At 56.7% G+C, this 27,602-nt stretch overlaps 3 protein-coding genes across 5 annotated transcripts; 2 read left to right on the top strand and 1 right to left on the bottom strand.

Moving 5' to 3' along the window:
• Positions 1-717: 717 nt before the first annotated feature.
• On the top strand, positions 718-16,490 carry ACOT11 (acyl-CoA thioesterase 11; the record flags this gene model as incomplete). 3 transcript variants are annotated; one of them, XM_084265896.1, is made up of 17 exons in its annotated part: positions 718-819; positions 5,054-5,129; positions 7,067-7,259; positions 8,055-8,124; positions 9,299-9,359; positions 9,547-9,648; positions 10,247-10,382; positions 10,501-10,657; positions 10,993-11,112; positions 11,200-11,344; positions 12,280-12,335; positions 13,179-13,245; positions 13,323-13,406; positions 13,516-13,649; positions 14,040-14,171; positions 14,251-14,377; positions 14,473-16,490. In XM_084265896.1, 17 exons carry the CDS (start codon positions 797-799, stop codon positions 14,617-14,619), a joined length of 1,830 nt encoding a protein of 609 aa, XP_084122022.1. In that variant the 3' UTR covers positions 14,620-16,490. The 3 variants fall into 3 exon arrangements, with proteins under 3 accessions (XP_084122022.1, XP_084122020.1, XP_084122021.1); XM_084265894.1 differs by lacking the exons at positions 718-819; positions 5,054-5,129 and having other exon boundaries at positions 7,121-7,259; positions 10,498-10,657; XM_084265895.1 differs by lacking the exons at positions 718-819; positions 5,054-5,129 and having other exon boundaries at positions 7,129-7,259.
• Positions 16,491-17,796: 1,306 nt separating this feature from the next.
• TMEM205 (transmembrane protein 205) lies at positions 17,797-18,904 on the top strand. Its single transcript, XM_084265920.1, has 3 exons — positions 17,797-18,029; positions 18,131-18,294; positions 18,532-18,904. The coding sequence occupies exons 1-3, from the start codon at positions 17,900-17,902 to the stop codon at positions 18,829-18,831; spliced, it is 594 nt and encodes a 197-aa protein (XP_084122046.1). The 5' UTR covers positions 17,797-17,899; the 3' UTR covers positions 18,832-18,904.
• Positions 18,905-19,242: 338 nt separating this feature from the next.
• TTC4 (tetratricopeptide repeat domain 4) lies at positions 19,243-26,744 on the bottom strand (the record flags this gene model as incomplete). The annotated part of the gene is made up of 10 exons (XM_084266503.1): positions 19,243-19,965; positions 20,864-20,946; positions 22,018-22,099; positions 23,265-23,479; positions 24,344-24,430; positions 24,704-24,828; positions 25,582-25,659; positions 25,820-25,981; positions 26,114-26,231; positions 26,673-26,744. 10 exons carry the CDS (start codon positions 26,742-26,744, stop codon positions 19,851-19,853), a joined length of 1,137 nt encoding a protein of 378 aa, XP_084122629.1. The 3' UTR covers positions 19,243-19,850.
• Between the last annotated feature and the right edge of the window lie 858 nt (positions 26,745-27,602).

Here is a 27,602-nt window from a genome sequence, read left to right as displayed (position 1 = left end):
CATCTTCCCCCCCCCAAATAAATCAACAGGCTGTATTGTTAATGCAGCGACACAACAATTTGCATTCTTTTTCCTTGCTGTTCAACAGAAGAAGGGGTTTATTGTAAGCCCTGTTAGAGGTGCTTCAAAGGCAGCAGGGCCAGGGGAGCGGCTGCGTGCTTGGCGTGGCTCCGGAGAAGTTTGCGGAGGCGTTCCCGGACAGCCAGCCCGGTGTCTGCGCCTGAGGCTCCAGGGAAAAACCCAGATATTTTCAGGCAGGTTTAACTGGGGTGGGGGAGAGCGTGGTGCTGATGCTGTGCCATCGGTACCGGGTGGGTTGGGGGAGAAGCTGGGCACCCCCATGTTCCTCGATGGGGTGATGCGGGGGGAGAAGAGGAGGGGGGGATGGATGGGGCTGGGGACCCAGGACCCTGTTGCAGGGTCTGTTCACTGGGTGGAAGGGAAAACACCGGACAGCACTCCATAGAGCTGCTGGCAGTGTGCCGGTGCCTCCTGCCTTGTTCCCCGGCTCTACCGCCAGCCTGGCACGTTGGCAGCTGCGGCGGAGCGTTGGCCAAGACGCGAACCTCGGGAGCGCCGGCCATTTTCCAGGCAGCAGCACATTTGCCAAGCGCTACCTTAAGAAAAGTTATGCGTGACTATTTTTAAGGAAGCGGGAGAGGGGGGTGTGTGCTGGCCCCGTCCCAGGGCCCTGTGCCAGCCCTGGCCCCCGAGGGCCGTGCCGGGCGCCATCCGCGCGTGCAGGTGTCCGGACGCTTCTGCTCTGAGCCAGCCGTCACCTCGCCGCCGCTCGCAAATGCTCAGCTTCTTCTGGCTGAGGTGAGGCCCAGGGGTGCCTGGGGACAATGGGGACGAGGTGGTATGTGTCTTTGGGGGGGGGGGGAAACACCCCCGGGGCTGGATGAGCAACGTCCCATGCTGCTGCAGTGACTTTGGTGCCCGGTGGCATAGTGGTGGTTTGTGGCTGGTGCTGGGCTGGGCAGCTCTGCCAGGGGAGGGAGATGGGGTGAAAGCCCCTCGTGCCCCCTCGTGATGCCCTCTTACCCTTGGCTGCTGTGTTGAGCCTTGCTGCCGCTCTGTTGTGGCCAGCAGCCCCCATCCAGCTGCAATGGGGACAGCAGGTGAGCGTCGGCAACATCAACCCCCCCCCCCCACACACACACCCAGGATCTTTCTGGCTGAGCCAGGAGGGATGCTGGGAGGGGCAGTTGGCTTGAATCAGCCTCTTTTCACTTAAAAGGGGGCAGATATTTGGAAAGCATGGGCACAGTGCTGCCAGGAATGCTGGCATCATGGAGAGGGCAGAGGGATGTGCTGGGGCTGGCCGAGGCAGCATGGGTGGCCAGACAGGGTGGGTGGCACAATGCGCCATGGTGGTCTCCACCCTGGTGGTCTCAACTGTGGTGGTCCACCAGGGTGGATGCTGTGGCACCACCATAGGCTCCATCGTGGGGATCTCCACCATGGTGGTCTCAACCATGGTGGTCTCCAACTTGGTGGGCTTGACTGCGGTGGTCTCAGCTCTGGTGGTCTTGGTGCTGCTGCAGTCTCCTCCCCCAGGAAGCTGTGGGTGGCAGGGCAAAGGTGCCTGGGCTGGGCAATGTTGTTTTGTTGGGTGTCCCCATGCTCCTGAAATTTGGCCCCGTGGCATTTGCAACTGTAACGGGGTGACACGCGGCTTCACGCTGCACCTGGGCTGGAGGCAGCAGGGCCAGGGGACCTTTGTCCTCTGGGACACTCCTTCAAAGGGGGGGAACTTTGTCCCATGTCAGCAGACCAGCACCAGCCTTCCTTCCCAGGAGCCTTCTCAGAGAGTGGTTGGGCAGGAGTGCAGCTGGGGCTGGGGGCTTAAGGCATGGGCAGGGCTGGGGATGCTTCGCCCAGCATTGAACTCGATGGTGGAGAGGGGGATGGAGGGGTCCTCACACTGCCTGCCCCAAGAGAGGGTTTCTTGTGGGTGGTGGATGTCAAACCAGTGTCCCCCTGTGAAGGGGATGGCCCTTGCAGCCCCCTGCTGCCTTTGGTCCTTGGTTTGCACTTTCCTGTCCTGACAGCTCACCTCGCTCCATGAAACCCTAGGGAAAGCCCAAAGTGGTACCACTTTCATGGTATCACTTACCTTTTTCTGCACCAGCCACCCTCCCAGAGTGCCACCAAGAACCCCCCTCCAGAGACCTGCTGTGTTTCCTCTCTGTGCAATGACCCTCACCCCAGCGCTACCACCACCCAAAGGGTCCCACCAAGAAGCTGCCACCTCATTCCCCTCACCCAAACAAGCCCTGGGGACCCCGCTCCATCCCGGCAGGTGTGGGGTGATGGAGCTGAGCTGTGACAGGCATCTCCACCGCTGCTCCTTGGGGTGATGGGGGTGGATGTCCCACTGGAGGGGACATCTCCCCTCGCACAAAGCCTGCCCAGGAATCCTTGCTGCTGCTGGGGGTGGGGCTGGCAGGCTGGGTCCCAGGGGAAGGAGAGCCCTGGCCGCCCCGTCACGCCGGCAGAATTTCCCAAAGTAGGTCAGGTTAATTTTTTGAAGGCGTGCAGATTCGCTCGTTACCATGGATATCGCTCAATTATACACCCATAATCCCCCATGAGAACTTCGCTGTCGCCGCTTTCCTCCCCTCCTCGCCCCCCCCCCCCTTTTTTTTTCCCTTTAAATATTCCCAGGGAAGGGTAAGGATGCGCTGAGGGAATGGGGATGGAGCTGGGATAGGAAGCCAGAGCCAGGGGAGGGAAAATGGGGGTTAGGTGTTTGGGAGGCGGCGGTGGGAGAGCTCTGGAGGGCTGGTGGGAGTGACTCAAGGCATGGGGCTGCCCTGCTCTTCCTGCAGCGCCCCACAGCTCAGCACCCAGGACCCCCACCCTGGCTTTGCCCTTGTTTCTACCCCTCCATCTGCTGCTGAGGGATGGCTAAAGCAGCACCCTGCTTCCAGAGGGCCCAAGGATCTCCCATGTCCCCACTCAGCATCACCCCGGGGGGTTGTGGGACCTGAGAGAGTTTCACAACAGAGGCTCCCCAGGGCTGGTGATTCCCCCCGGGGCCAGCACCCAATTCAGCAGCAGGGACCATCTTTGATGCCCTTGGGTGCTTCACTGCTGTGAGACACCCCCCTGCCAGGGTGTAAGAGAGCAGTGGGGTGCTGCAGGGTCCCTCTCCCACAGTATGTGAGGAGCCGTTGGGGTGTCTCACCCCCTGCATCCCCCCCCAGTTTGCTCTGTGGGCTTCTTACACTGTCAGCAGCACAGGAAGCAGCATGGCAGGAGACAAGAAAAACACTCTCCTGGAAGGCTGGTGTTGTTTTTTTTTTTCTAATGCAAACTTTTTTCCCCTTTTTTTGGGTAGAAGTGGGTCACTCGAGAGGTGACAGAGTAAGAGCATCATTGCCTGGGTACTGCATCCCGTTGTCATGGTGACCCGAGGGCTGCATCAGTCAACAGCTTTAAAAATGTGACAGTTGAGTGAGGCTGAAGATTTTAACGAGGACAGACACTTGCTCACGTAGTTCTGATAACCGAATGCTCTATAAATACTCGCTGGCTGAATGGTTCTGGGCCTCTGGAGTGCGTTTGCAACACATAGCCGGGGCGGTCCCCATCCCCAGGCAGAGCCCTGTGCTCCAGGGTGGGAGCATGGGCTGGGGACGCCTTAGAAATGACTGGGGAGGGAGTGTGGAATGGATGCAAATCAGATATATCTTCCCTCCCCCCCCCGCCCCTACTAACCCAACCCGTGGGACACGGAGACATGGTTGTGGCCAGAAAACACAGAAGCAGGGGTGGGTTTGGGTTTTTTGGGTTTCCAACGAACAGCACGAGCTGCATGCCTTCTGGTGTTGGCTGCTGCTGCCGTGGGGTGCGACGGGGCCACCCCCACCCACAGCCACCACCCTAAAGTGCCAGTGATAAAGCAAACCACAGGAGCAGAGGCAGCTTGCTAAAGAGGAGATTAAGTCCTGGGCTCTCACGGGGGCGGGTGAGCCTAAGCAAGCTCCCCAAAGCCTCAGCAGAGAGCCTGGGGAAGTGGTGGGGCTTGGCACAGCAAAGCCGGGTGCTGGGCTTGGCATAACAAAGCCGGGTGCTGCTGAGCCTGGGCTTGGGGAGGCTTTTTGGATGGCTCAGTGGTGCTGCTCGTGCCTGTCGGTGCTCTGAACACCCTCATTTCATCCCCATTGCTGGCTGATGGTGCAGGAGACAAATCTCCACCTGCCACTTTTTTGACCCCATGCCAAAACCAGCCGGTTCCATGCCGTGGGGAAGGGGCTTCAGCCCCCGGCCTCCTGGCCAGACCTGTGCAGGAGAGCTGGGACAAGCATGCCAAGGGCCCATGAATGTTGTGTTCAAGAGCAAACTGTAAGCACAAAGTGTCTTCCAGCTTGTTCCCGCTGTGCCGTTCCTTGTGTCCAGCTGGGATCTGATCACAGCACATGTGGCCTGTGGGCACCCAAGGGCACGCGATGCCCTTGGGGGATGCCGGGGCTCTGCGGGCAGAGGGGCCGGTGCAGGGCTGGGCAACACTGCTGCTGCCAGGAGCTTCCCATTCGCTGCCCTGGTACCACCCGTGAGTCCTGCCCACTGCCAAAAATACACTCCCTGCCGTCTTGTGACTGCGGTGGTGTCACCGCGCTGGCCAGAGAACCTTCAAGACACAGCAGCTCTGTCATGTGTAGCAACGCAGAAAGTATTAGTGCAACATCACTGGCTGAGGGATGAAGGGCCACGGCACCGCGCCCTGGGCTTGGTCCAGCACCCCAAAATAGCCAGGAGCCTCTGTCACAGCACTGGGCCTGACCGCTGAGGAACGGCAGGCGTGAGCCCGGCATCTCGCCCTTCTCTGCTTTGGCTCTGGTAGCTGCCCTGAGAGGCTCTGGGGTCAAGCATGGGGTCAAGCAATGGGTCAGTGCTGTGGGGAGGGACGCCAGCATGGTGCTTGGGGACAGGGTGTGACAACCTGTGCCGTTCAGGCAGTGGCAGCTGTGTAGTGCCCACCACCCTGGGGACAGCCACGGGCACCCTGCACCGTGGTAACCTGAGCCGCTCTTCTCCTTTCCAGGTGTCTCTTAAAAATGGTCAAGGAGAACTTTGTAGTCCCTGAAGAGATCTTGAGCTTCTGTTGCAATGGCCTCCAGGTACCCCTTGAGCCCCGCCATTAACCCCAGGGCTCTCAATCATGCCAGCGGCTACTAACCACAGCTGTGCCAGGAGAGCCATTCCCAGCCCCATGCCAGCTCCGGCTGCTGTGCATGATCCCCATGCAGTCCCCGCCAGCATCCCTTGCCATGGTACCATAGGGTGCAGCATCCCTTGCCATGGTACTGTGGGGTACAGTATCCCTTGCCATGGTACCGTGGGGTACAGCATCCTTGGTACTGTGGGATACAGCACCCCTTGCCATGGTACTGCGGTGTGCAGCATCCCTTGCCATGGTACCGCGGGGTACAGCATCCCTTGCCATGGTACCACAGGGTGCAGCATCCCTTGCCATGGTACCGTGGGGTACAGCATACCTTGCCATGGTACCACGGGGTGCAGCATCCCTTGCCATGATACCGTGGGGTACAGCATCCTTGGTACTGTGGGATACAGCATCCCTGGTACTGTGGGATACAGCGTCCCTTGCCACGGTACTGCGGGGTGCAGCATCCCTTGCCATGGTACTACAGGGTGCAGCATCCCTTGCCATGGTACCGTGGGGTACAGCATCCCTTGCCATGGTACTGCGGGGTACAGCATCCCTTGCCATGGTACCACGGAGTCAGGGCCATTCCCACCACCTGTCACCTTTCCCCTAAAATTGGGAAGCACTGGGAAAAGAGCCGGGGGGAGCCCTGGCCAGGCTGGCTGCTTGCTTCGTGCAGGCAGCTTCGGAGCTCTGTACATTGCTGGCTCGTGCCCCCAGGGCCTGCCAGCTTCCCAAAATAGCTCCATGGCACTCATGTAGGCACCTTGGCAGGCTGGGAAACAGTCCGGGAGAGTCACAAAGAGGTTTGGAGCCTGCTGGAGGGGCTCTGGGGGTCCACCTCGCTGTGGGATGAGGTGGGGAGGGACGGGGGACACACCTTTTGCTGTAGGCTCAGCGTGCTGTGCTTGACACCGTCTCTGCTGAGCTGAGGTTTGTGCCGTTCCTGGGATGTCGGGTACCAGTAGCTATGGAAACAGAGGTTAGACCCGCTGGAGAGAAATGCTATTCTGAGAGGCGGCGAGCGCGGGGTAGTCGGGAAAGCTCCGTTTTCAGCAGAAACCCGTCTTTAAAGGAACCAAAGGGCCAAGAAGCTGCTGCAACGGGGCTCTCGCAACAAGTGCTGCGAACGGGAGCCGCGGCGGGAGCAGAAAGCGGAAGGAAGGGCTGTAACGAAGCCCAGACGGCTCCTCATGTCTCCTCAATTACTCACGGGGGCTAACTGAGTTCACCCCTTGTGTAACGTGCCTCGCTTGACATCTCATCAGCTATTTTTTTCCCCGTGCGCTGGCGCGGTCGTGATACCAGCCCCTCTCCCAACCTAACCCTCCCCAGGGCAGCAGGCAGGACCGGCTCCGTGCCCAGCAAGCTGCAAAGCCCAGCAGGATGTGTATAACCGTGCTAACGGCCCCCAAACTGAGGATGCTCCCCCCCACCCCCCCTCTTCTTTCCTTCTGCCCCTCCCTGCTTCCCGTGTTTCCGTTTGCCAAGGGGAGGGGTTATGCCCAGCCCAGGGCCAAGTCCTGGCACTGCAAAAACACCCTTTGCCATGGCACCCTAAAACCGAAGCCATAAGGGGAGCAAACATCCTTCCCAAAAAATTAGTTGATGTTGGGTTGGAAGGGGGTTTGGCATGTTTTTTTTGGGAGGAGCCACTGGGGTTGGGTGATAAACAACCTGGAAACCGGCGGTGACCACCCACAGGGCTCTTTTTAGAGGGATTCCTTTTTCCTTTTGGTGGGGTTTGGTGGTGCCTGGGTGTGTGCAGGGCTGGGGGGGGGGGGTGGTCCTGACGGCTCTGTGTGGGGAGGGGGATGCTGCACAGGTCACTGTTTTCTTGGGGGATTTTCCTGCTGTTTGGCTAAACAGAGCTCTCGTTCCCCACAGGGCTCAAGCTCTCCTGCCCAGGAGCCAGGGGAGCGGGAAGAGGTGCCGGGGGCCATGGCGAACCCCTCGCCCGCCCGCAACCCCACGGAGGTGCAGATGAGCCAGCTGGTGCTGCCCTGCCACACCAACCACCGCGGCGAGCTCAGCACCGGCCAGCTGCTCAAGTGGATCGACACGGCCGCCTGCCTCTCCGGTAAGCCAGCCTCTCCCACTGTCCTGCCAGGCCAGGAGCAAAGGGACCTGGGAGCATCCCTGGGAGCCCACTCTCTGGTGTGCATGGTGGTCTGGTGCCATCCCTTGGAGCTGACCAGCCTCATGCCATTTGGCTGAGTAATTAGAGAGCAAAGGGGAGCAGGATGGGAAGGGGAGGAGGTGTGCGCTCCAGCACGCACGTTTGGTCAGGGACAGATCAAAACCAACACCTCCTACTCCCCAAATACTGCCCTTTTCCTTGCTGGCACACAGGGCATGGTGAGGACCGGGCTGGCAGCATCCCTGGCATCCCAGCAGTGGCTGGAGAGCTCTGTGGGATGGGGCTGAGCTCCTGTGCTCGCCCTGCCAAGCACAGGGGAGGGAAAACGGGTGCAACACAGCAGGTTTTGAGCAGCTTTTCCCAGTGTGATTTTGTAGTCCCAAAGGAAAGCCAGAGCAGCAGGATGGCTTGAAAGTATTTGCTGGTTACAGGGAGATGATGCTGACTGCCTTTGCATCCGCACAGCGGCTGAAGGCGATGTGGGAACGCAAGCAGCATGGCACTCTGCCACCTAGTCACGATGTGGCCCTTAAAAACACCCTCAAACCCACACTGTTTGGGGGTGGGGGAACCCCAACCCCTGCTCTCGTTTCCTGCAAACATGCTGGGTGGGCACGAGCAGGGACAGGGATGCCAGCCCGGGTTTCACCAGCATCACCAGCCCCGTGGTGTGTGTCCCTCGCACACCCAGCGTGTCGCTGCAGGGAGCTGATGGGGTTTGTTTCCCCTTTCCAGCTGAGAGACACGCCGGCTGCCCGTGCGTCACGGCTTCCATGGACGATATGTACTTTGAGCATACCATTAGGTAAGTGCCCAGCTCGGCAGCAGGGTGTGCATGGGGACAGCAGATAGGGTTTTCCCTGTCTCCAAGGGGGACTGGAGCTGGGATGGGGAGCAGCGTGCTCAGGAGCAGAGAGATACGGCTCTTGGGGCAGCCCCACAAGCTGCTCTGGTTTATCTGTTATCCGGGAGCTCCTGCTGGGTTGGCTTCCTGGCATTTCCCCCCCACCTCCCAAGCCCAGCTCCTCCCTGGCTTTGTTCAAGAAAGAGCTCTGAAAACTGTGTGAAATGTGCCTTGGTGGCAGCCACTGGGGGTGGCTGGGCATGTGGTGGAGCTCAGCCCCTGCCCCGGGTGCTGGGGGGGACACTGGGACCTCCTTGAGCATGACTTTGTGACATGTACCAGGCTGAGCCTTGCCCAGCCAAAATCCTTGTCCCAGCATCCCTGGGGCTGGCAGAGGTGCCCACCCCCACACGCACAGCCCCCAGGCTGCCAGGTTGCAGGGGACAGTGCAGGCATTCCCACCTGGCATGGGTCTTACGTGCCCTCTTACCCTACTGGGTGCTGCCTTTACTCACCTCTCAGAGCCCCCCCAGTGCTATGCTCTGGGGATGACCTTCTGCTCACCCCTTACATACCACATCAGGGGCTCCCTGGGTGCCTGTGGGCATGATAGCAGAGGTGCCTGTGTGCCGGCAGAGGGGTTTTGGTACCCCCATCCCATGGGGACCCTCTAGCCGGCGGCTGGCACGGGCTGAGTGAGCCGGGCCATGTAGGATCCACACTGCCTGGCAGTGTCCCCGTGCAGGTCTGAGATGAGCTGGAGGTGCTGGGCTGGTGTTGGGGTCCCAAGCCATTTGCTTTGGTGCCAAGTGAACCTTGGGCACATCTGCACCCCTCAGGTGTCCCAGCAGCACCCAGACATGGGGACACATTCACAGGCAGAGGCTCACGGATGACATCTCCCTGCTGGGCTGGATGCCCATGGGCTCCCACGTCTCGGGGAGGGGAGTGGCTGTCCCCATGTCCTGCTGGCCATCCCAGCACGTCCCCACAGTCCCAGACAGCAGGCACTGAGCTGTAATGCCATGGTACCTTGGTGAGGAGCCGCTTGGTGCTGGTGCATGGGCTGGGTGTCCGTGGGCTGGTGTTCCCCCCCTGTAACCCCCAGGCACTTTCTCCGCTTTCTGTTTTTCAGCGTCGGGCAAGTTGTCAACATCAAAGCCAAAGTGAACCGAGCCTTCAACTCCAGCATGGAGGTTGGTGTGCCACCCCCACCTCCACCACCCAGCCCAGCCCCTACCCACCTTGTCGTGCCCAAGTGCAGGACACCCAAATCCTCCCGCGGTTCCTGGCTCTGACCCACATGTCGGTCCCATGCGCTTGGTGGGATGTGGGTGCCTGAGGAACGGAGCTGGTGCTCAGGGATGCTGTGCTCTCTCCCAGGTGGGCATCCAGGTGAGCTATGAGGACCTGTGCAGTGGGAAGCACTGCAGCATCTGCAAGGCGTACGCGAGCTTCGTGGCGCAGGGACCCTCCGGCAGCAAGGTGAGGGGGTAGAGCTCGGTCAACCCCTGCACAGGGGCTCTTGGGGGAGAGTTGGGCTGGGTCAGGGTATAACCCATCCCAGGAGGAGTGTGGCTGGCTCTGGCACACGTGGTGGGATGCACAGTGCCATGGCAGGGAGACCTGCTGTATGATTAAGGGCCTGGAACATCTCCCCTATGAGGAAAGGCTGAGTGAGCTGGGACTGTTCATCCCAGAGAAAAGAAGACTAAGGGGTACCTTATTAATGTTTATAAATATCTTAAGTATGGGATGCAGGGGGAATGGCCAGACCCTTTTCAGTGTCTGTGGAGACAGGACAAGGGGCAATGGCTGCAAGTTGGAGCACAGGAAGTTCTGCACCAACATGGGGAAGAACTTTTACACAGTGAGGGTGACAGAGCCCTGGGACAGGCTGCCCAGGGGGGTGTGGAGTCTCTATTTCTGGAGATATTCCAGCCCCTTCTGGATGCCGACCTGTGCAATATGAGCTGGGGAGCTGCTTTGGCAGGGGGGTTGGACCTGATGATCTCTCGAGGTCCCTTCCAACCTCTATGATTCTCTGATTCTGTGACTGCACCCTGCCCCTGTCCCCTCACAGGTGAAGCTGAAGCCGCTGACCCCGCAGACAGAGGAGGAGAAGATCGAGTACAGCATCGCTGCTGAGCGCCGCCGCATGCGGCTGGTCCATAAGGACACCCTCAAGGACCTTCTCACCCGCAGCCCCCGCGAAACTGGTACCGTGTCCCTTCTGGCCCTCTGACACCCACCAGTGACACCCTGCTTCCTTGGCGGGATGCTGAGGGGGGGGAAGAGTGGTGAATGCTGAGCACCATTCTCCCCCCGCCGCAGCAGAGCTGGAGACGCGGGACGGCAGCGTGGCGGTGCCAGCGGAGAAGACGCGGGTGGAGAGTGTGGAGCTGGTGCTGCCCCCACACGCCAACCATCAGGGCAACACTTTTGGTGGGCAGATCATGGCCTGGATGGAGAACGTGGCCACCATCGCAGCCAGGTGACCCGATGGGGATTCAGAGGGGGGACACACACCGGTGTGCTCTGGCTGGGCTGGGCCACAGGTGGGTGGTCAGGGCCATCCAGAGGGACAATCCCCAGCACATCACCTTGGGCAGCACTGCACAGGGAGCATCACAGGGGTATGGTGCTGGAGGACCCCAGGAAGGGTTCACTCTCCCTGCATTCTGCTTCCTGCCTCTTCTCAAGGCTGGTTTTGGCGATTGAAATCCAGGGGGTGACATTTCTGTGGGGGTGTCCTCAGCTCTGGCTGGGTTGGGAAGGGTGCAGGGGGATGCTGTGCCATGGCTGTTGGGTAACGCCTGCCCCCCACAGCCGGCTGTGCCATGCCCACCCCACGCTTCGGGCCATTGAGATGTTCCACTTTCGGGGACCATCGCAAGTCGGGGACCGCCTGGTGCTCAAGGCCATTGTCAACAACGCCTTCAAAAACAGGTGGGTACCAGCAGCGGGATGTCCCCATCCCACCCCCCTGCCCCCTCCCTGCTGCTCTCTGCACCCTCACCCCTTCTTCTCTGCCAGCATGGAGGTGGGGGTCTGTGCCGAAGCGCACGGCCAGGAGATGTCCGTGAGCCGCCGGCACATCAACAGCGCCTTCATGACCTTCGTGGTGCTGGACGAGGATGGCCAGCCCCGCACCCTGCCGATGGTGGCACCCGAGCCGGGGGTAAGGACAGGCAGGGCTGGCATGGCACACCCTCCCCACCCCCCCCCCAACCCCAGGAATCCCCCTTAGCTCTGGCACACTCTCAGATTCACAGCCAGAACCACGCAGTTTTATCGCGATGGGAATCAGACTGCAGATTAAATTGATCACTTGGTGTAATTAATAAAGAAACCGACCCCTTGCCTGGGTGGAGATGGATCCCTGGCAGCCCTGGAAGGGTTAGTGGAATATTTTCCCTGCAAGTTCGAGCTCATCCTTTCTAGAACTTTGGGGAAAGAAGGCAAACCTCCTAGGGTGCTTTCCCCTTTCAAAGCATCCCAATCCATCACTGGCTTGGCTCCAAATATTTGAGAACAAACCTGTCAGGGGAGCATGGTGCAGAAGCAAACACCCATACGTAGCACAAGTGAGCGACAGCAGCGCCTTCCCCTCGGCCGATCCGGGCCCACCCAAAGCCCTGAAAAGCCAGAATCACATTGAACCACACCTACCTCTTTTTTTGGATGCCTTAAAGCTAGGGATCTTCTCCCACCCTGTGGGAAAGCATCTCGTGGCCAGAGCTGGGCACCGTGAAGCATCCCTCCACCAGGTTTAAAGCACTATGCTGCTGCTTTCTTTAAAATCAGCTAGTTTTTTGGGGGTTTATTCCCCCAGGAGGGGACATTTGCAGTGCTGAAGGGTGCAATTATGTTTCCCTGGCTGTTTGCTGCTCTGCAGCCGCAGCAAGGTGTTAACCATGGAGTTAAGCTCCCAGTTAATCACTAACCACCCCTGCCAGTGTAGCTGGGTGGCAGCCAGGGAGTGCAGGGGCTTCACCTCCCAGCCCTTCCTCATGGAACATTTTGCCCACTCCCCAAAAGACACCTTTGTTTGGATTTTTTTTCTTTTTCCCCCTCCTTTTCCTATTAACTGAACAGACTTTTCCCATTTCCCAGGATGGAGAGAGGAGATACAGAGAAGCCAGTGCTAGGAAGAAAATTCGGCTGGACCGGTGAGTGGAAAAAAAAGCAAGAGGGATGCAGGGCTGGAGGGTGGGGGGAGCTGAGGGGAGTTTGGCACTGGGGTACAGGAATGGTGGGTGGTTTGTGTCATAGAATCATAGAATGGTCTGAGTTGGAAGGGACCCCAAGAATCACAGAGTTACAACCCCCTGCCATGGGCAGGGCCACCAACCTCCAGCCCTGGATCTACACAAGGTTGCGCAGGGACCCATCCAACCTGGCCTTGAACACCTCCAGGGACGGGGCATCCACCACCTCTCTGGGCAGCCTGTTCCAGCACCTCACCACTCTCTCTGTAAAAAACTTCCCCCTAATATCTAATCTAAACCTTCCCTCCTTTAGCTTTAGTTCATTTCCCCTTGTCCTGCTGTTATCTGCCCTTTTAACAAGCTGTTTCCCCTCCTGTTTCTCTGCTCCCATCAGGGACTGGGAGGCTGCAATGCGGCCCCCTGCAGCCTTCTCTTCTCCAGACTGAACAAGCCCAGGTCTCTCAGCCTCTCTTCGTAGGGGAGGTGCTCCAGCCCTCTAATCACCTTTGTGGCCTCCTCTGAACCTTCTCCAACAGTTCCACACCTTTCTTGTATTGGGGCCTCCAGCTCTGGACACAGGACTCCAGCTGGGACCTCCCAAGGGCAGAGTAGAGAGGAACAATCACCTCCCTGTCCCTGCTGGCCACCCCTCTTCTGATGGAGCCCAGGATCCCATTGGCCTTCCCAGCTCCAAGAGCAGCCAGCTCATGTGAAGCTTTTCCCACCAGGGAAATGGTTCCTTTATGGTTGGACTCAATGACCTCAAAGGTCTTCTCCAACCCAGCCTTCTGTGACTTCCCACAGGAAATACGTCGTCTCCTGCAAACAGACAGAGGTGCCGCTCTCCGTGCCCTGGGACCAAAGCAACAAGGTAGGGTGCTGCCCCATGGGAGCCACTGCCCCCTGCTCCCCCCCCACCCCAGGCCTGACGTGCTGTCCCCACCCCAGGTTTATCTGAGCTACAACAACGTCTCCGCGCTGAAGATGCTCGTAGCCAAAGCGAACTGGGCACTGGCCAGAGAAAAGGAAAAGGTACCAATGCTTCCACATCCCTCCTCTTCCCTCCCCGAGCGGCTCCCGGGCACCCCACGGGCCTGGTGGTGGCTGATGGCATCCCAGCCCGTGCCCTGTGCTCCCTGAGGTGCGGATGTACACGCTGGAGGAGGACAAGTTCCTGTCCTTCCGCATCGAGATGTCTGTGCACATCGCCGCCAGCCAGGCCTTCTCCCTGCTCTCCGACCTGCGGCGCCGGCACGAGTGGGACAGGCACTACGCGTGAGTGCTGCGGGGCTTCCCGGGGGCACCCAGACCTCTCCCAAACCCATGGCCTTAAGTTTAAGGTGTGTTGCTTTGAGCTTTTCCTGGGAGAGAGAGAGAGTTTTGCCACCGTTGCTCCCAGAGACCTGTCACTGCATGGCCCCATCCCTGGGAGCTGTGGCTCTGTCTGCACTGACGGCCACGCTTTGCTGCACAAAACATCCATCTCAGGCCCCTTGAGATACTTTGGGTACAGTGACAGGCTGTGAGTGCCCCCCACCCCGAGGCTTGGGGAGCACAGCAGGGTACCTCTGGGCAGCCCCTTTGGGGGGGTGGTGCAGTCCCTTGCATGACCAGTCGCTGTCCATCCGTCTCTCCTGGTGAGACTGGTCCTGTCTGGTTTCACAGGAGAGCTGAGCTTGTCCAGCAAGTAGATGATGATGACATGATCTACCACGTGGTGAGCCAGACGCTCAGCCACGAGAACAAGCCACAGGACTTCGTCATCCTGGCGTCCCGACGGAAACCCTGCAGCAAGGGGTAACCCCAGCCCCGACCCACCCACCCCTGACTCCCCATGGCTGGGCTGTGCCGGCTCACCAGGCTCTGTTCTCCTCAGGGACCCCTACGTGGTGGCCTTTCGGTCGGTGACGCTGCCCACCCACCCCGCCAGTGATGGCTTCACACGGGGGGAGACACTCTGCTCCGGCTTCTGCATCTGGCCAGAGTCAGAGGAGACGAGCAAGGTGGGATGCTGTGGCTGTGCTGTGGGGCCCACACCCCATTGGAGAGGTTCCTCTATCCCCTTGCTCCCCTAATAACCATCTCCCATGCCTTGCAGGTGGCTTACTACAACCAGGCTACACCAGGGTACCTCAACTATGTCACCACCAATGTGGCAGGACTGTCCTCCAACTTCTGCGCCACCTTTGAAGCCTGTGAGAAGTTTCTGCTGAAGAACAAGGAGGACCTGATCGTGCGGCTGTAGGACCTCTAGAACTGGGGCATCCCTGCTGACAGACAGACAGACAGGCCAGGGGGTGATGGAAGGGGATGTGGCGATGCTCAGACCCTGCTTCCTCAGGGACTTTGGCCCCAGCGAGGTCCCAGGGACTGGGGTGGAAGGGCATGACAGCACCGCCTCGCCCCTCACACTGACATCTCATGGCTTTCCTTCTTCTTCCTCCTTTTTTAATTTTAATTTAGAACTTTCCCAAGCCAGTGTACAGGACTGGCTTTCCCCTTTCCCTTCACGCTACTCGAGTCTTGATTTGACCCAAAGTCTTCTCACAACAGACTTAAAAACACCCCATTTCTTTCTGGGGAAACTGGGTGTTCCCTTTGAAGCAGCCAAGGCAGAGAGGGGGCAGGATGTGGGGAGAGGACTGAACTCCTCCTTGGTGCAGGGGGTGTTGGTGGAGCATCCTGCAGCACCTCAGGTGCTGGATGCTGCTCCTCTTCCCCAGGGCAGGGCTGGAAAACAGCCCCCAGCTCCTGACAGGCTGAAACCTCATCGAGGGGCTGTAGGGATGCGAGTGCAGTGAAGGAAAAGTTACCTGTATGTGCTCCGGGTGAGGGTCCACTCCGGGGGGTGGCTGTGCTGCCTGGCTGGGGTGAGGGTCTCACACGACACAGCATGCCCTGGTCAGGTGCCATCTCCCTGGGTGAGGAGGAGGATGGGGCTGCTCAGGGTCACTCACCCTGAGAGCTCTTGCCTGGGGTCTCAGGCAGACGCGGAGGGTCCTGCCTGTGGAAGGTGGGAGGGTCAGCCAGTGCTCCGTGCCAGTAGATTTTGAGGTCTGCCCAGAGGCTGGGGCAGATCTGGGGGCTGCCCCCGTCTCCTGGGTGCACCCACATTTTGAGCTGGAAACCCTGAACCACCCTGGGGGCAGTGACAAAGCGGAAAGCAAAAGCCAAACCTTGTTTCCCTCCGGTGTGGGGATGTGGGGAGTAGGTGCAGGCAGATTCTGACACCCGCTAGAGCCTCCAAGGCTTCAAGACCCATCCCTAATTGCCCCGAGCACTAATGAGCTGAGTCTCCAAGGGTGTCCCCCCCACCCACCCCCCCTGCTTTGCTAGCAGCACGGATCTGGTGGCAGACAGCATCAGGGCCACTGCAAAGACCTCGCTCCCTGAGACAGCCTGGATGAGGCACCGAAATGCGGTAGGGGTGCCGCTCGTTGGTCACACCCCAAGGGACACCTTGTCCCGGGGTGACATAGCCTGAGGTTTTCTGATGGCGTTTCAAAAGGCTTGCTGTGGGGGGAACAGGGTGTGGGGGCCTGGGGGTTTGGGCTCAGCAGGTCTAAGGTGGCCCAGCCATGCCCCCACCCACAGAGGCCCAAGCAAGGCACTATGCAGGGCCCAACCATGACGGCGATGCCACGCTCGGGTAAGATGAGGGCATGTGGTATCAGGACTGAGCACAGGGTCTTTTCCAGGCACGCCGGGCTGCGCTCTCCCTCTCTGCAACACCCGGGGTTGCTGGGAAAAGGCATTTTGTCACCCAAAGCTCCCACCTGGTTTATCAGCTGGCCAGCAGCTCCCACCTCCGGAGCAGGCCACAGCTGGATCTCTAGGTCTCTGGGAACACACAGCTCTCTGCACGTGGCCTGGCACAGCCCTCACCTCCCGGGCTGCGCTATCGCCACCCGATAAAGCTGCTCCCAGCTGAACACGGTACAAACCACTGGGTTTTTATAGAGGCCTCTTATCTCCTGAAACTTGAAGCAATCCTGCCTTTTTATCGCCGGGATGCGAGCCATCCCTGCTACTTACCCTTGGAAATTGCTGCTGCTTGATGAAGTGCAGGGGATGGATGATGTATTCGCCGGAACATTAAACTCTAACTGACCTCTCTTCCTGGAGGACTGTGATTTTTCCTGCTGTGGGGCCATGGCCAAGCTCTTGCCTTGGCCTGGCTGGGTGCCTGGGGGTGCAGGGTGATGGAGGGGGGCATGACAGAGAGCTGCAACAGTGGGAATGCACATCTGAGAGAAAACTGTGATGCCCCCAGACCAGGACTGGGCAGCTTGGGGCATCCTCAGAGCCCCTAATTCCAGCTGCTCGGTCCTTCAGCCAGCTCCCAGAGATGAGCCCGCCCTCAGTGGACTCTCCCAGAGCCCCCTATTTGCCCTTCCCACCAAAGGCACCCCCCTAAGTGCCAATGAAGCAATCAGTTTTTCTTGTTCCTTTAAAACTGCGGGAACCCCACCACTGTTACCTGCCCACCCCAGCTCTGAACATCCCTCCCCACTCCAGCTTCTTCGCACAGAAGCACCCAGCTGCCTCCGCTGCCATTCCTGAATGGAGCCAAACAATTGGGAAAGGCAGACCTGGGACCCTGAGAGTGGCAGGAGATTCCCTGGAGCCCCTGATTCCAGCCACTTGGTCAGACCCATCCTGCCAGAGGATGGAGAGGGGAAAGATCCCAGGAACACCAAGCAGCTTTTGGTGACGGAGGTAAAGATCTGTGTGGATTTAGGGGCCAGGGCTCCAGGTGGGACCCAAGGTTTTGAGGACCTGATTTTACAGTTGCCTGAACAAATACCTTGGAATCCACATGTAAAACCTCAGTGCAAACCCATTTTGCAGGGGGAGCAGGATGTACTCAGGCAGCCATGTCTCTCCCAAGGCTATCCCTGCTGTAATCACATCCTGAGGTGGCCGGCTGAGGCCGGGAGGAAGAAGAATAAAGTGGGCAGCAGGATCCACAGGCTGCTCCTGGCAGCTTCATTTTAATTCATTTCCAAAGAATTCCTGGCAGAGAAGCAGGCAGCTCCTCCCAAGCCTCCTTCCCCCTGCCACTGCCCACGTGCCACTGTGGAGTCCCAGGGAAGTGGGGTGAGCCTGGGAGCCAACCCTGCTCCTTCCAGCCCCAGGGCTTTTTGGTTGAGCTGTGCAAAAGCTGGTGCTTCTGGGACTTTTCCCCAGCCACTCCGATGGCCACAGCGTGGGCGGGTGCATTTGTCAGGGCTTTTCCTTTTCCCCTTTTATTGACTTTCTGCTTGTTCCTGCTGCCAGGGGTCAGATGGGGCTTTGGCTGGACTTTGCCATAAGTCCACCCAAAAGGGCTGGCTCCCCAGGGGCTGACGCTGTGCCCTGCCCCCAAGTTATAAGGGCTTTGAAAATCGAGTTTGCAGCCCGGGCAGGTGCACGGTGGTGGGGCTGGGAGGGGGCTGAGCCTCAAAACTTTTCCTGAATAAGCTGGCTGGTGGAGCTAAACCTCGTTTACTGGATCCAGCAGATTTGTGAGAAGCTTGGCCAACATGGAGGGACCCATCCCCAGAGAGGAAACCCTGCGGAGCCACACGGAGCCCACTGACACCGTCAAACTGCTGCACCTGGTTCTGCTCTCCACCTCCTGGGGAATGCAGGTCTGGGTGACCTTTGTGGCTGGTAGGTTGGGGGTCTGCACACACCACCGTGGCTCTCTGCCCAGTGGGAGACCCAGGGGAGGGGGCTTTGCCCCAGGACCTGCCCGCTCTCCATCCTTGCAGGGTTCGTGATGGGCAACCGCCTCCCTCGCCACACTTACGGCTTCATCCAGCGCGAGCTCTTCCCCTACTACTTCCACATCGGCTCTGCTTGCGCCTTCCTCAACCTGACTCTATTCGCCATGTACCACCCCAGTGAGCTGCTCATCGAGGAACAAACCACCCAGGTACCCTCCCTCTCCAAAATGGGAGCTTGGCCATCACCCCCATCCCTGCCTCTGCAGGGTCCTGCTCCGCTCTGCTGAGGTTGGACCTCTAACGATGACAAGGTTGGCACACGGCTCCGGTTAAACCTGGATCCAGCAAGCCTTGTACACAGAGGGGCCGGGGGAGGGGGTGGGGGGGGTTGAAATTTAACCCACCACATGTTTGAGGTGCTCATGGTGGGTGTCGCTCCCCTGCAGATCATCATCTTCTTCACCTGTGTCGCCGCTTCCGTGCTGAACGCGCAGTGGTTCGGGCAGATCAGCTCCGACATCGCGGCAGAGATGCAGCTCGTGGAGCGCAGCCACGGCCTTGGCCAGGAGGTCGGGGTGTTTGGCAGCCAGTCCTGCAGGCAGCTGTGTGCCTCCAACCCCAGCTACAGGCAGCTGTGGCAGCAGCTCACTCTCTACCGCGCTCTGTCCTCCCTCTGCAATCTCTGCTGCATCACGTGCAACGGCTTCAGCCTGTACTTCTTGGCCACCCAACTCCCTGCCCTGTGAGGGCAGGGCATGGCTAGGAGGGGAAAGTCCCCCTGCCTTGTAAAACCCTGGAGATTAAATTTTGGCATCCTCAGCTGGATACTTCTGCTGTGTTTGTGCAGGGTGCAGAAATTCAGGCATGGCCAAAGGGAAACAGGTCCTTTGGAGCTGCCTGAAGCCACCTGCCCTGATCCAAGCACGAGGGTTTAAGGCTGAACAGCCTTTTAATGCCCCATGCACCAGCCCTGTGTAAAACTGCAGCATATTTCTGTGCTGAGAGTGCAGAAGAGAAAGAGAGATTCAGAATTAATTTTAATTCCATGCTGAAAGCTAACCCTGAACTGCAGAAGACCCCATGTGGGGGCAGTCCCACTCTCTCTACCAGGTAAGGGTGTTACACTTGGGTTTAGAATCACAACTTGTCCTTCACTTGTAGCATTTCGTGAGGGGAGAAAAATCATCATCAGTATACTTAAAATAGAGGTGTTTATTTCCAGATTCTGTAGGGCACTGGGTATGGTAGCAAAAGGGTCAACAAAACACCCCGCTCTGAGCAAAGAGCTCAGCTCTACCCAGCACCAGAGCCCGGCAGTGAAAACCCAGCAGCTGCTTAATCCCAGGCAGGAATCTGAGTGCATTCATCCTGCTGCAAAAGGCAGGCAGTGCCCCAGCCCACTGCTGTTACACCCCCCAAATGACAGCCCAACTGCTGAGGAAACTGTGATATTCTTGCCACAGGTAAGTACGTACGATCCCAGCCGCTGCTGCTTCCAACCCCAGCCGGCGTTTGGCACCGCTTCAGCTTTATTTCAAAACCACATGCAGCCTATATTCCAGGAGACCTTCTGCAAGCCAGCTGGATTTCTTTTTAAGCAAATAATCCCCTCTTGTAAGCCCTTCATTCTCCTGTGCTGCTTTCCTGGAAGTTTCCCTGTGTGCCAAGATTCTTTTTCCCCTGAAGTAAGGTATTTTTGTTCAAGCAGAAGTTTGCAGCCTGCAGCTGGGACAGCACACAGCAGCCACTTGCACAGGGCTCCTCCTCAGGTTCTTGCTCGTTGCAGTCGATGCACCTTCTTGCCAGAGAAGTACTTCTTGGAGAAGGGAGAACGCTTCACTAATGCCAGCACTGTTGGAATGCCAGCCTTCACAAAGTACCTGCAAGGATCAAAAGGGTCCTTTGGCTTCCTTGGAGGTGGCCAAGGTCACGCTTAGTGAGTGACTTCAGCCCAGCTCAATAAAGACAGACCCCTCCAAGGCCAAAGACGAGCTCTGCTGCTGCTCAGCAGAGCCTTTCAGAGCCAGAGCTACACACATCCCAGGAGAAGTATGAATCCGCTCTTCTCCCAACAGCTACTCCTAATTAACACCCGTTACTCTCCCTTGGGAAGGAGGTTTCTTTCACGAGCCCCCTTAAAAGCCCAAAATCTGAGGGTTTGTGCACACTGCTGGGCTTTACTGAGTGACAGTTCAGACACAGCCCGTGGCAGCACACCTCCAGCTCCGCTCTCGCAGTGACAGACCGAGCCACCGGCACCACACAGCAGCTACACCACGGTGCAAGTCAACAACATGAGCTTTACAGTAGATTTCCAGCTTCACAAACAGCAAGTTCTTCCCTCTGAACAACTGGGCAACACTCTAAAGGGGGTATGAGGGTGCTGGGTCAGGGGCTGCTCACACAGCATCATTAACAGCAAGATTAACCTTCAGCACCCTCTCTTTATGTGCTACTGGCTTTTGTTTTTAAAAAAAGGGTGGCAGTATGTAGGTGGAATCTGAAACAGGCCTTTTGTGCTGCTGCTTATATGCAGCCCAGCACCCCTTCTCAACTCCATCCACGGAAAAAGTCACTGATTCTATTTATTTCTGGGTTTTTTTAAACTAAAAATAAGGGAAGTCGCTCAAGCCGGGGACAAAACCCACGCGGTCCCACTGCTTCCCACCTTCCCCACTTAGAGGAATTAGGATGATTAAATAAGAGAACAAACAGCACTTAAAAGCCCCAAACTTGGTACTTTTTCCTCTCTCCAGACACGAATAGGTACAGCCTCACCTCTGGTGCTGCAGCACCTGTAGCAGCGTCTGTTCTGGGTTCAGCTCATACATTTCTGCTGTTTCTACATCTTCAAAATAGAGCTGAAAAATAATGTGGGGAGGGTTATTAAATACTTAAGATACACAAAGGCAAACTACCAAGTCATTGGAAGTCCAGCAGCAGCACGCTGAACATAAACTAGAGGTTTATCAGACTCCTGTACCTCGAACTGACCGCATCAGAGGCTAACTGCAGCACTGCAGAAAGCCTTTTGTTTAAATCCCAAGCATTCTCTGCACAAACCAGCTCAGCTTTTCATGGCAGCAGCAGGAAGGCAAAATACACTGGCCATCCCTGTGATTTACAGAGAAGCAATCCATATCCATGGGCTGCTTTTTGAGACGTGAAAGGCAGTGATGGTCTGACCTAAGCTGAGCAGGTTTAAAAGATATTTGAACAAAATCAAGGTGGTTTAAGAATCCAGCAACTGTGCCTGAGACTGCACCTGTAGAGGAGAGATATCATCAAGTTTCTCATCTGGCAAAGTACAGAGTCACTGTCCTTTTGCTGGCTGTGCTGGGGCTGTGCTGGCACCTGGCACGTGACACTGATGTGGACAATGAAAAATGAACATCAGTGTCCAGCTGTGCACAAGTTCTGGAACTCTCCTGACCTGCTGGGGCCATGACTGACTTACAGCCCATGTGCACTGAAGTCTTAAGTGACATACATCATCTTGACGGGATGAAGTGTTTGAGCATCACCAGTTAGATCTGAAAAGAACCTTTCTTCAAAAATTAAAAAAAATAATTCTCCTTTGTATTGAGCAGCTTCACAAAATGCAGCTAAAAACCTGGCAGCCTACCAGCTTGATAGTGTAAATCTTAATTATTGTTATGGAGATGGGAATCTAAGCAGTATCTATAAATGCTTTCCATCAAATCCAACACAAGCAGAAGACAAGAGGACTTTTATGCTCTGTGTTCATGTCAGCACATCTGGAAAACGTTGGAGTTCATAAGCAAATGCAGCTCTCCAAACCTTGTGTCCCACCAGCATATGGGAACAAGGTAGCGATGCTGCTGCTTTCACACACCCAAAGCCGCTCTCAATCTCACTCCAGAAAACAAACCACAACCACCCTGAAACAGAAGCAAAGTCAAACTTCTCACCTCAAGATTGCTGGGAAGGTATTTTCTTTCTAAATCCCAGGGAGGTAACTCAGCAAACATCACCATTAAGTGATCGATAAACCTGAAAGCCAAAATACACTCTGTTAGCCTAGATGAAGCGTTCAGCTTCAGTAATTTGCCCAGCTGCATTTGAACAAGGGTGAAGACAAATTAGCAAAGCAGACAATGGATCTGACAGTAAGTTTTGACCATGAACAGTCTCTTCCCTTCAAACCCATCACCTCCCCAGCTCAGGCAAAGGCCCTGCTGTCACTCACACCATCGGTCTGAAACTTGAGCAGCGCGACAGCCAATTATTTACATTTTACTTCTGCACTGAAAAAAGATGTTCAAAACAAACACCCTGCACTCTGTTTAAAAGCTGCTTTTCCTTCTACATGGTCCCAGCAGACCCCTCCTCTGTCAGATCAGCATGCCCCAAACATGCTTGTGTGTCAGAGGCTCGGTTATCGCAGTACTTCAGGAGTGCTGGTGGCCAGTCTGCTCCAAGAACCCCTTTTCACTTCCTCTCCTTATGAAAAGGTGTAATTAAGAATACATCAAGTGTAAGAACCACCAACTCTACTAATCTGCTTGAACTGTAATTTTAAGCCCTAAACTTCTTAGCAGATCTGAGGAACACGTATCTCCTGACAGGAAAAAAAGAAGTTACAAATTCCACGTTTGTTTAATACTGCAAGATCAGGGACTGGGGATGAACATCAGGAGAAGTGGAATTCCCACCTCACTGGTCACTTGCTTACAGTCTGAAAAGCCTGCAGCGCTTCAGCCAGGCCTGCCACAGGTCCAAAGGGAAACTATGGGGTCACTGGTGGTTACAAGAGGTCCCTTCCCAAAGCTTTGTGTCATTTTAAAGATTAATCTGCTTTCCAAGACCCCATATTCGAAGGGCTTCACACCAGCATCTTAACAAACCTCTAAAACCCATGCACGCTGGTAGGTGACTGGTATTACTGGTCCCCAGTGTGAGTTGCACTGGAGCCCCCCTCATCACGGGTTTCGCTGTGCTGAGATTTTGCCCCTCATCTCTTAAAGCAGTGTTTGTAAATCAAGAGGAAACATTCAGGTTGGAAAGGACCTCAGGAGGTCACCTAGTGCAACCTTCTCCTCAAAGCAGGGTCAGCTGTGAGAACTGCAGTCTGCCACTACATCCCGAGCACAGCGGTGTCTCCCCTCATCTACTCCAACATCTCCTTCAGGCAGAATGCTGCTGACAGCACCTTTACCTGGAGTTCTCATGAAAAGCCTCAACAAAGTCTGTCTGCTCATGCTCTGGGTACAGAAAGAGGACGGGCCAGGTCAGGTTGCCGTCGGCATCTAAGTGCACCTTTGCCCCCATGGCACCATCAGGGCAGAACCCATCCAAGGACATCTCAGCCAGGCCCTCTGATATTCCCTCTTCTTCGTCTGAAGGCTCAAGAATCAACTTGATATTTCTTTCCTGGAGGGAAGGGAGGAAAAGAAAACCACCCCACAAACCAAACAGGTATGGAGGGGAGAATAAGAGCAAAAAATCAGCTGCCAGTAAAAGGACAATAAACATGCCACCAAAACCTTCCCACAGCATCCCACTCAGGTGACTGGTCTTCCCAGTAGAATTCAGAGCCTCAGCCAGACACCCAGACTCCACACAAAAAGGGCAAGAGGCAGGAATCCAGAGGAGCCTGAGAAAATGTGGTTAGAGGGAGGCATAGAATCATAGAATGGTCTGGGTTGGAAGGGACCCCAAGGATCATAGAGCTCCAACCCCCCTGCCACAGGCAGGGACACCAACCTCCAGGCCTGGAGCTACACAAGGCACCTGAAATCCTGTTCTTTGGGACCCAGCAGGCATAAAGGGTGCAACTAAATCTACACACACCGGCTGCCAAGAACATCCCTCTTTCAGAAAGCTGAAGAAAGTTTGCTCTTTACTTTGGAAAAGACAGTTGTAGGAAAGGAGACTGGATTTATCTGATAGCCCAAAATATTTTAACGTAGCTCAAATGATCGCCAAGGAAGGAGAGGATCCAGCAGCAGCACAGAAAGTGAGGTTCCCTTGCTCCAGCCCAGCAGCCACAGCACTCTTGAATGCTCTGTCCATCTCCTAACACTGTGGTTTTTTGCATATTTCTTGAAATATGGAAGCCAGGAGCTGGTGCTAGAGCCACGCAGATAAGGGGAATCATGGTTTTACCTCATTTTTTTGGCTCTAGACCTCAAAAGCTTGTGTATGAGAACAACCTCGTAGAGACAAACAAGAGAGCTATTAAAAAAAAAACCCCAAACCCAACCCACAGCAAAACACCCCCCCTCACTGACCCACCTTTATTGCTGCAAGCAGAATCTCCTTTTGACGCTGCTCCTTCCTCTCCATCACCTTCGCTTTCCTTGCATCCCGCTCCTCCAGGCGCTACAGGTAAGAAAAGATTGCAGCCCTGTCAGACAGTACGCCAGTGCCCTGATCTACCCAGCCAAGGAGTGGAGAAACCAGACCTCCAGAAGGGTCCCCTCTGGCTCCTTCACTGACACATCTCAACAGCATGCACCGCAAAGAACCTCTACCCAGCTCCGTCTGGGGATGCCACACGACACAGACACTCATACGGAGCACTCTTCAAACAGGCATCCCAAAGCACTTCTTGACACACAAGTAAGCAACAAGCCAGACTGCCTTAATAATTACCTTTAATTTGTCAGCTTTAGCTCTCAGATCCACAAGTTTTTTCTCCTTTGAATCTAGCTGCAAGCCCTCCTCACACCATGCTATCGCCTCAGAGAAATTCTTCAGCTCCATGTGACAGAGCGCTCCTGGAAGGATTAAGATTTTTAAGTTACTAGTAGACAGCGTTCACCCCTGTTAGTTCAAGAGGTGTCAGCAGCAGCACACGCTGTCGTGTTGCAGGGTGATGTCCAGTCACAGGCTTCCAGCAGGTCTGAGGAGAAGAAAACCTAAACCATTTCTTGTATCATTCGCTCATCTAGTCACAGAATTGGCTGAAGCATCTGTGACGAGCAAAATTTTAGCATTATAATTAACTATTGGTATTTGTCTCAGTGAAAAATAAAGTGTCTATTTCCAGGGAGTGAGAAAGGCTGGGGAAAAACCCAACCAAACCACCCCCAAGCAATAGCACTGTGGGAAACAGCAGAAGTCACGCTGTGCTCTACAGGAACGGGTCTGATGTCTCTTTGACAGATACAGAAGCTGGAGAGCAATAAGCAAAGAGAGTGCTTTGAGTGAAAACCCAAAGCAAACCAGAGAGCTCTGTTTTGGGGAGAAACAGCAATAATAAACCAAGAGATCTGGTACAGAAACCGCTTTCATTTTCTGAGGTGACCGCTGTCCTGAAGCGGAGTACGAATGTGCACTCACAGCAAGTTAGGGTTTATAAACTCTGTTATTTAAGACAGGAACACGCAGCTAAACAAAGCAACATCCAACAACAGTCTGTCCCACTCCTTGTAACGACACCTGCACTGTAAGTAAAACTACCAGGTGCAAAGCTGCTGTGAAACGGTGCTGCCTGTGCTCCACGGCGTAACACGCGTGTTAACTCTTACCTCTCACGATTGCTTTGAGATGGGTGGGCTTCAGCTTCTTTGCCTGGACAGCATCACTGAGTGCAGAACGGTAGTTGCCTACAAACCAAGCAAACCCACTCAGAACCTTTCACATTTTAAACCCAAACAGATCCCAACAGCTCAGGCCTCTGTCCTGAGGCGGAGGAAGGAAAAGGGCAAACTGAGAGCAGGAACTGCCAGGCTCCCAGTCGGGAGGATGGCACACACGTCCCCTTACCCAGGTAGAAGTGGGCTGCCCCCCGGTTGGTGTGCAGCACAGCACTCAGCTCGGGGTCCCCACACTGCTTTTTCAGCCCCTCGGTGTAGGCAATGATGGCTTTCTTGTAGTCCTTCTCCCTGAAGTACTCGTTCCCTTCATTTTTGTACATCCTGGCCAGCTCTGCAGGGGAAGGGTGGGTAGACAGGGCCTGAGCAGGGGCACAGCTGCCCGGAGCCCCAGGGACACACACCTCCCCCCCTCCTCTTCCCGTTAAGGAGGGGCAGACTGCCAGATGTTCCTCCCATCACCCACCTGCGGGGCTCTGCTCCTCGTCGAAGAGGAGAGACTGCAGACAGGCCAGCTCGGGCTGCCGTGCCGCGTCGATCTCGGCTGGGCATTGCTTCATGAACATGGGGATGGCCTCCAGCTCCTGCAGGCAGACATGGAATCACAGAATCAATCACCTGGGTCGGAAGAGACCCTTTAGATCATCAAGTCCAAGCACAGCCTAAGCCTGCCTAGCCCACCTCTACACCATGTCCCCAAACACAACATCCACAGGCCTTTCAAACCCCTCCAGGGATGGTGACTCCACCACCTCCTCCCTGGGCAGCCTGTCCCAGTGCCTGGCTACATTTCAGGGAAGAAATTCTTCCCAACATCCGCCTGAATCCCCCCTGGGGCAACTGCAGGCCATTGCCTCTCTTGTCACCAGAGAGAAGAGACCGACCCCGACATCTCTGCAGCCGCCATGCAGGCGGCTGTAGGACACGCACAGCAAGGGAAGGCGAGGCAAGGCTCAGCGAGGCAAGGCACGGCACAGCTCGGCCAGGCACAGGGGAAGGCTCGGCCAGGCACGGCGCCACCTCACCTGCTCCCAGGAATCGGGGTGGAGAGCGCCCCGGTACCGCTGCACGCCGCCGCCCTCCCCGCTCTCCGCCATGCTGCTGCCGCGCCTGCTCGGCCCGGCCCGCCCCGCGCCTTCCGGCCGGCACAGGCCCCGTCCCTTCCCCTCCAAACCCCGCCCTCCTCACCCCAGGGCCCGTCCCCTGCCCGGCTGCCCGAGCGGCAACTACGGCGGGAGAGGGACTGGGGGATCTCCGCGGGTGCGGGGCTGCGGCGAAGGCCGCCGACACGCCGCTGCCGGTCACGGTCTCTTGGTCTCGCAGCCTCCAGAGCGCTGCCGGGCCGGGGCAGGGCGGCAAAGCTCCCCCGAGGCTGGCGGGGCCGCGGCACGTCTCGGCGCCAGCGGGATGCTCAGCCGCTCCTCCGGGGAGCGGGGGCCCGGCGGGCAAGTCCCGCACCGCAGCGGGTGCGGAGCGGGACGTTCGCCCCCGGGCTTTGCGGGTCCCCGTTTCCCATCTCCTTCTCACTATGTCGCACAGATTCCCCAGCACCCTGAGGCCGCTTTCCCAAAATCCCACTGTCACCACCCCAGAGCGGCAGATCCCGGGGTTTCACCAGCTGGACTGACCTGCAGGACCGGGGTGAGGATGCCTGACACCACTCTTCACGTTAATTCCTGCAGATGTGTCCTGCTGTGGCATTTTTGGGTTCAACAAGGCTCTGGGGTTCACTGTTTTGCTTTAATTAACATCGGCCTCCACCTTTGTAGAAGCTGGGTGGCTCCAAAGGAATATGCAAACCAAGGACAGGGCGCCTGCCTTCCTCTCCCCTTTAAAATCTTTCATGCTGAGAGCTCAGCGCCTGAAAAGGGTGAGGAAAAGCCTTCCTGTCCCCCCTCCTGCAGCCTCTGCTCCCCCAGAGCCATCTCTGACAACCTGCACACCCTTGAAGGGGA

The sequence above is a fragment of the Gallinula chloropus genome, assembly GCF_964237585.1.
Source record: "Gallinula chloropus genome assembly, chromosome: 6".
NCBI classification, from domain to species: Eukaryota; Metazoa; Chordata; class Aves; order Gruiformes; family Rallidae; genus Gallinula; species Gallinula chloropus.
The sequence above is the reverse complement of the archived record's forward strand: the minus strand, read 5'-3'. Positions and strand labels throughout refer to the sequence as shown.